The sequence below is a fragment of the Osmerus eperlanus genome, chromosome 9 (genome assembly GCF_963692335.1).
Source record: "Osmerus eperlanus chromosome 9, fOsmEpe2.1, whole genome shotgun sequence".
NCBI classification, from domain to species: Eukaryota; Metazoa; Chordata; class Actinopteri; order Osmeriformes; family Osmeridae; genus Osmerus; species Osmerus eperlanus.
The window spans coordinates 5,955,868-5,964,025 of record NC_085026.1 but is presented as its reverse complement, the minus strand read 5'-3'; the positions used below and the strand labels follow the sequence as shown (position 1 = coordinate 5,964,025).

Here is an 8,158-nt window from a genome sequence, read left to right as displayed (position 1 = left end):
ATCATGTCTGATAACCACAATATTGTTATGGTCGTTATATTGTTAGAACTTTGTCAGTTAACACCACAATGATGGCATTAACAATAAGCTAGTAATAGTAAGCAACATTCATTATCATTATAATAGTAACATAGGTAGCCTATAGGCTTAATTAAGCTTGCTTTGCCGAGCTAGAACAACGACGGAGCCAGATATTCAAGTTTACAGTTTCTTTAATCCGACACAATACTTAAGCAGTCAAACTAAAAACACGAAGCAAAAAGAACAACGTATAGGCCCCGCACGTATAATACTACAGTACCAATAGTATAGATTTTCGTAAAGTTCACATGTGCTTCTTGATCGGACTTGTACCACATTCTGACAGTTTTTTGCAATGCCTTAGCTCTAGCTCACAAGCTCGCGACTGGTTGTCGCAAAGTATGACGTGTACAGCTAGTTGCAAGCGTGCACGAGTCTCGGAGCTAGGAAAAAAGCGAGCCACTGTTTAACGCTAGACCGGAAGATCCGGAACTGGAAAGATGACGCGGTCCGGTTTCGCGCTATCGCTTGCCTCACTGCGCCACTGAGCACTTTTCATAGAAATGAATGCGGAAACCATCTTGGAAGACAAAAGTAGCTGCCTCTAGTAACATAGCTAACTCTATGCCATCAATAGACCATCAATCACCAGTGGTCAGTGGTCTGGAGAACTTCTTGTTGTGAGCAACTTGAAATGCAGCGTTTCTGCAAATGTTGTTGTGTTTTGGACTAATGCTGCGGTGTTCTCAGCTAATACTGCTTTGTTCTCGGCTAATGCTGCGGTGTTCTCGGCTAATACTGCTGTGTTCTTTCTTGTGTTCTCGGCTGATGTTGTGGTGTGAACCAATGCTATTGTGTCGTCACTCAATGTTGTGGTGCTGTAAGTAGTGATTGTTTTTTGAAATGCAGCGTTTTTATAAATGTTTCGTTTTTGTTAATGTCGTTGTGTTGTGTGTTAATGTTGTTGTGTTTTCAACTTTTTTTTGCTTCGCTAATGTTGTTGTGTTGTGCACCCGTGGGCAACCGTACTAGGCTATTCCCAGTAATTTTACATCAATGGGAGAGGCAAAATTGTTCTTTCTTTTCAATATAACTTAAGTTGCACATGATTTAACTGAAGTTGCACATGCTTTCCAATCGGGTTGGTTTGTTAAAAACATCTTACATTACGATTTCTACAGGAAATTGCTGACTTTATTGCCAGTGAGGATGCCAGACTTTTGTGCAGCCTACGGATGCTCTAATCGCCGTTGTCTCGAAACGAAAACCCGTGGGATCACCTTTCACCTGTAGGATATTACAATATTATGATTTATTTTTTAGTATAATCGTTAGTTACTTAGTGTAAGCATGTACAGGGACAGCGGGGCTATGACATAATAGTATTGCTAGATTGTTGTTGACATAAGGCTTTTTAGAATGTTTGTTTACACAATCACTGAAAGTTTCTTTTGGACACCTTTTTATTGTTATTAGTGTAGTTATCTGATTCTTAAAGTACATGCATGCATACATACATTTACCCCCAAAATTTGATAATTTAAGTGTGTATTTGTGTCCTTACCCTTAATGTAAATGTAAATACGTATTGAAAATGTTGACAATAATTTATATATCTGGGTACATTTCTCACTTTTTTAAGGTTTCCCAAAACCGGAGAGAGGAGGAGGAAGTGGGAAGTTGCCCTAAGAAGGGACGGTTTTTCTGCCTCTGACAGGACACTGCTCTGCAGTGAGCACTTCAGGAGTGAGGACTTTGACAGGACGGGGCAGACTGTCCGGCTTAAAGATGGTGTTGTGCCAACCATTTTCAACTTTCCAGCTCATCTTCAAAGGGTATGTGTATCATTGACCAACAATAATTTAAGGTGTATAAGATGGATGTATCAATCTAAATATGTGATTAAATGTCACACTTTAGTTTTTTGTTTCTGCAAGTTATATAATGTGTTGTTTATTACAGCACATTTTAGCCACTCAAAACTTCTTTACTGTTTATTTTAGTCGGGAGCAACAAGAAGCACAACCACTTGTAGTAGAGTGGATGACAACCTGCCAATGGACTTGATGCCTGATGTTGTGAGTATTGGCATGTGGAATGTCACAAACTAATTAGAGCATCATATGGCTTGTTATATTAAATCCTTTATCTTGGTGGTACCCAGAAAGGTCTATGATGGTGTTAGTAGTCTAAGAGCCCAATATTATTTGAGGTGGTACTCTGTGTAAAAAGTTTGAAAAACCACTGGCTATCTCACTTTCGCTGTCAATCATACACTGGAATTAATAAACATGCATGAACACTGAAACTACACCCAGGGGTAGGCAACCTTTACATTTTTGTCCAGAGCCACAAAACGTATTTTTGCCTTATAAGTGGAGAAGCCTATAAATGTTCTTAAAAGTATGCTGTTGTGTTTTCTGTTGGAGAATTGGAGAACCTAAAAATGTATTCAGACTCACAGAATTCAAAAGTGAATTGTTGAAAAAGTAAGTTATTAATTTCCGTATTACTATTATTTATGTATTTGTATATTTTGCCAAAACCACAGGGAGCCACTGGAGAGAGGAGATTGGGGCACAAGCGGCAGGCCACTGACCACTTATATACATTGCCTGCTTCCCCTGAGGCTATAAAGGCCAAACTTGAAGAAGCCTCAGTGAGAGTGAGGAAACTGCAGCGGGAGAAGAGTAATGCCCTGAGGAGAGAAAAGAGGGCCAAGAACAACATGCAGGCTCTTGTGGAGGAACTGAAGGAGACACATCTAATCAACGAAGAGCTGAAAGACAAGCTTGAATGCTACTAAGGTAAAATAAAAATATTACATTGAATATTTTGTGTATTTTATGTTCTTTGTTGACTTCCTAGTTACTATTAAAAAGAGACCTACTGAATCACTTTTGCTAATTGAGGGATATCACTACCTGAGAGAGACTCTGAATATTCACCTTCCACATCCCAGTTCATTGCAAAGGTATTCTCCATGATGTCTAATTTTACACTGAATTACTTTAAGCACTACAGACAATATAGGGATGCTTGGGTTAGTGGTTAAATGACTACTTGGTTAAATGGCTACTTTTTAATTATACAAGGTGGCTGAGCTCTCTTGATGCTAGACCTGGTCTCAATACAATGATGTTGGACATGCTGGAAAGACGGCGTCAGGAAGATGAGGTCAAATACGGATGTGTCACTCTGATGCTGGATGCCATGTCCATCAAAAAACACATTCAACATGATCCTCAGACACAAACATTGTTTGGATATGTGGACATGGTGGATTGATTGAATGAGACGGACATAGCTTCCGAGGTTCTTGTGTTTATGGTGGTTGGGCTTCAAGGTTTTGCATATTGCATATTATTTGACCAAGTCCCTCACACCAGAATCACAGAAAGTGTTAGTGAACATGCATTAGAAGAGCTGCATCATCGTCAGATGAGGATGGTGTGCATGACTATGGATGGTCATGCATCAAATGTCAGTATGTGCTCCCAACTTGCGTGCGATCTAAAAGCAGACCCCTGTGAGCCCTTGAAGACCCATTTCCCACATCCAGTAACCCATGACAATGTTTTTGTTATGATGGACGCTTGCCACATGCTGAAGCTGACACGCAATATGTTGCAGGTACATGCCCATTATTGCCTATCTGCTCTGGTTGACGGTTCTGCTTTTTATACATTTTGATTGTATTTACATAATTGTGCAGACTATGGTGCTTTACAGTTGACGTGTGCAATGGGGAAAAAATCTGATTCTGCAGGCATACAGCCCAATTATACAGCATAACTGGCAGTATCAATTGGAAGTACATAGTTCAGCTGAACAATGTCCAAAAGAAGTGGTCTACATGCTGCCAACGAGTCACAGATAAGCATGTGAACTTTGCCAAATCAGAAAAAGAAAAAAAAGCACCCTTATTGTCACATCTCAGATTTACAGGTATAAAGCAATGCAGCAATTCAATTTTAAAAAGCATAGCTACAGAGGAAATGGAGAGGAAATGGAGAGAAATCAAACTATGCCTCATACTTGGGTGTTTACTATCTGATACCTGTTGACACTAAGTTGAAGTGATGATTTTCAGTGCTTTCAGTTAATTTAGATATTTGTTTATAGATAACAGACAGGCTGTTTGACATCTTGAACAGTCGTAATCCCAGAGCCAAAGGGTTCAAAGCCCCCCTTGGTTCCAGGAATTGGACAAGCACCAGGGAGTTCTTGATAAAAGCCAAATGATCAGAATGAGACTGCTGATTTATTTTATTCGTTAGATGTATACAAGTAGTCAATTTACAAATCATTAAATTATCTAAGGTAAAACTACCTGTTTCAGTGCATCCCTCAAGTCCATGATATAAGTTCAACAGATGCTCTGTTCTCTTGTTTATCTACCATCTTCTGCATCGAGTTCAGATGCTCCGTCCTGTAAGATGTTCTGTCATGTCTGCATCGAGTTCATGAGATGCTCTTTTCTGTCTGCGTCAAGTTCATAAAGTGATACGTATTATATATTATTCATATGATACTATCTTGCTCTATTGTGTTTGCTGTCTGCAAATTTGTCAGTGTCTTTTGCCAGTCCTCTTGTATTCAGTTTTTTTCTAGATTGTCTGCCCTGAGAAGTGCTGCTCTGGGAGCATTCACAATTTTCACCCTATACTGTTAGTTTGCATCCCTGCTTTCTTGTGTGCTGTTTTGGCAGAATCATCATAGTAATACAGCATTTGCTTTTGAAGGTCCTCTCTGTCCTGGGCTACATCATAAACATTGACACGTTGATGTCGATGGTTCCTGTGCTGATTGAAGGACAGCGATATGTCCTGACCTACAGATTCAGCCAGGACCACTTGGAACTTCTCTTTAACTCCATCAGAGCATCCGGTAGGGTTCATAATTTATATTTACCAGCCGCAACACTAAGTGACACAAAGTTTCAGCAAATGCTTGTATTGTTTTCAGTTTGTCGGTCCATATGTTTTTTTTTCTTTCATTTTTTTGTAAAATGTGTTTTCTGAAGACATACACATTACCTGGAAGTGTCCCAAACTATTTTGAGTATTTAGAAAAATGTATGTGTTTCTGAATCAGAATCAGAAAGGGTTTTAATCGGCATGAAAGTTTGCACAGACAGGGAATTTACTTTGGCAGGAAGGTGCATACATTAAACATATAGGAATCTTAAAACTTAAATATGTGGTCTAACTATACAAAAGGAACAAAGTGTAGCTAATACTAACAGGGTTTAGAATAAAATATAAAGTAGCCATAATTTACAATCTAAAAATACAGATAGTACAAAAGATACAAATAGTGCAAATTGCAATGTGACATTGTGCAGATTGTGATTAAAGTTATTAAAGTGACTATCTGTTTGCTGAATTTATCACCACTGATACAGTCTGAATTGTTTGATAATGTCATTCAACTTAATTTATGTCGAAAGATCATTCAGGGGTGGCTAGTTTTAATTTGTCTTTTTTTTTAAGCACAAAACATTTTAAAGCATGTGTTGAATATCTGTGTAATATACTTGTGTACCTTGTGTTTTATTAAGGTGGCTGGAATAAGAACCCTAATGCCAGACAGTTCAAGTACATCTTTAGAAAGCTGATGGCCCGGTGTGGAGTTGTTAAACCATGCAGAGGCAATGTGACAGCACAGGATGAGGCAGAGTCCCTACCAGCGGTCATCGACACCTCTACAGGCCTATCAGCTGTAGATATGTCCTCTGCAGCAGGAGGAGAAGATCTTCCATCCCCGTTTGCTGACATTCCTGCCCAAGTTCATGACCACAGCTACCTTCCCTCCTGTGATGTCTGCCATGCCAGCCTGGTGACAGATGCTGCATCTGCCATCAAGGACCAGAGCTACCACCTGCTGTCTCTAAAAAAAATGGAGGCCTGGTGATTCCATCAGAGGGCACAATGAGGGTCGTCAGGGCAGCAGAGTGGCTCATTCGCCAGGCATCATCAAGTTTCAGACGATCACAGCCCATCAAACTGCTAGAGGTCATGTACATTGTACGGAAGAGGATCGGGTCAGAGGATGTGTTTGTGCTCGGGGAGCACATCGGCGACACGCAGTATGGCATAGACAGCCACCACCATACGCTGCAAACATTAATTGTGTCCCTGTTTTTTAAGCTAAGGCTAAACCACATCGCTAAAATGACTACACTTAGCTTACAGAGTAACAACATGCGACAGAAGCTCAATAAAACAGTCCTTTTCAAATGGCATTATCCCAATGTTACAACCCTGGTGGATCTCTCGGGGGGGCGCCCATTTTTGCTGCGTCTCTCTCTCTGTGTGCAGGGCGGGAGTTCTCAGGTGCACGCAATTGGAGGTTGATTGACAGGCCTAGAAAAGGCCTGCCTAGTCTGTGCTGGAGGCTGCTTATTCTCTCCCCTCTGCGTTTTGACTTTTTGTTTGTGTTTACAGGACTGATCTTTGCACCACACTTTTGGTTCCCTTCCACTTACTGATTTATTCCACACTCCTGTTACTTTGTATTCTTATTTATTGTTAAAGATCCTGTAAAGTGGAATTGAAAACGAGTTTTAAGTTCATCACACCACAGAAGAATGTGTTGTTATCTACCCATCCAAATTTGAAGAGAAAAACACCGATAAGTATGTTAAATTAGGCTTTGAAATCGTGAGAAAATCAGCAGTCTTCTCTGCTTGAGACTGGGTGGGCGTGTCGCCTGAAGGAGCTGAAGCTCCGCCCCCTCGCTGGAAGGCGCCGCCTCTCTCAAGTACCTACGACCCAGATAATGTATTTGTTCCAATGAGTGAAACATACAGATGCATATAAATGAAGCTTGTTCCCCTGAGCTGTAACACGAGTACAAATGGACACCAGAGACACACTAGTACATTAGCAACCATTTCACCAAAATACAATCATTCTACACCGAGTAATTTCAAGTTAGCGGTTTGCACCAACTCATAGCAGGGATACCTCTGGAAAGGTTATCTAGTATAATTATAACAAGCACATATAACTGAGATCTGAACTGTTAGCGGCGGTGGATGGTCCATGTGCGACCGGAGGAGGAACGGCCGGGAGGGCGATGCTCGGTACGGCTCCGCGCTGCAAGAGAAGCTGTGTGTCCGTGAACCCCGTCCGTCTCTGGTCCATGTTAAATGGGTCATTGACTGGGGTTTGGGGGTATTTCACACTATTCCTTAAGGTCTCCGAATAGGGTATGTAACATCGGTTGGGCTGAAAATGGCCCGGGTGCTGTTCTATGCCCCCTGATGCTTGCTTCCTGTGAATTTGTCCCGGGGAAAAACACTACGTGTTCTCGTTTTAAGGTATGCTCATGAATATATAGATGAGCTGCGCGCTGATTGGTTGGTTTACAACGAGTGAAGCTGCGGAGCAAATACGCAACACGACCAACGCACTCACTGAAACAAGGTGGAGAATTGAAATAAAAACGTACAAATAAATCTATTGTGTCTACACAACACTTTTCAACAGATTGACTAGATATCATTTGAAATTATTACGTTAGTTGTTTCCACTTCTGTCGTCGAAGCAAACATGATCGACTTCAAGGTGGGTAACGTTAGCACTACAGCTTAGCAAACAAACTATCGTGATTCAACTCAGCTTCAGTTTACTAGCACTAGCTATCTTGCTGAAAAATAGATCTGGACAAACATGCATCTTGAATTGTAGATTTCCATGAAAACACAGGTTATTTATTTGAATGAAACACAGTCAGGAACATGAAATAACGTTAGCCCCATTGCCAATAAACTATCATCACACATTCTACCTATGCTAGATACAGGCAGGATGTTAGCATTGCTAATAACTGTTAGCGACAACATCACACTACAGCTTGCTGTTGTAATGAACATAAAGTCGGAACAGCACCTCTTTTCAACAACAGCTTCATAGCAAATCCTGCTTTACATTGTCCCAAGTTTTCAAAACTGTCCTCGGTGAAATGGTCACTGCAGAGGCGGCTGTTGGAGTTGATGCGAAGCTTTCCATCAGCGTGGCTCTTCACAAAATCAATCCACCTATTTTTCCTTTCCTCATCACTAGGGAAATTAAACAGCGTTGCAGCGCAGCTGAAGTTCTTGCATCCTGGTAAGATGCAGTTGCGAGTG

The 8,158-nt window shown here is 40.8% G+C and overlaps 1 protein-coding gene across 6 annotated transcripts; it reads left to right on the top strand.

Moving 5' to 3' along the window:
• Nucleotides 1–539: 539 nt before the first annotated feature.
• On the top strand, nt 540–6,277 carry LOC134027021 (THAP domain-containing protein 6-like). Of its 6 annotated transcripts, none has more exons than XR_009931408.1 (7): nt 540–675; nt 1,203–1,310; nt 1,664–1,856; nt 2,025–2,099; nt 2,573–2,828; nt 4,767–4,911; nt 5,585–6,277. XR_009931408.1 is itself a non-coding variant. In XM_062470125.1 (7 exons), exons 5-7 carry the CDS (start codon nt 2,818–2,820, stop codon nt 5,935–5,937), a joined length of 510 nt encoding a protein of 169 aa, XP_062326109.1. In that variant the 5' UTR covers nt 548–701; nt 1,203–1,310; nt 1,664–1,856; nt 2,025–2,099; nt 2,573–2,817; the 3' UTR covers nt 5,938–6,277. The 6 variants fall into 6 exon arrangements, 3 of the variants coding, with proteins under 3 accessions (XP_062326109.1, XP_062326108.1, XP_062326111.1); XM_062470125.1 differs by having other exon boundaries at nt 548–701; nt 2,573–2,830; nt 4,768–4,911; XR_009931406.1 differs by having other exon boundaries at nt 566–901.
• Nucleotides 6,278–8,158: the final 1,881 nt, after the last annotated feature.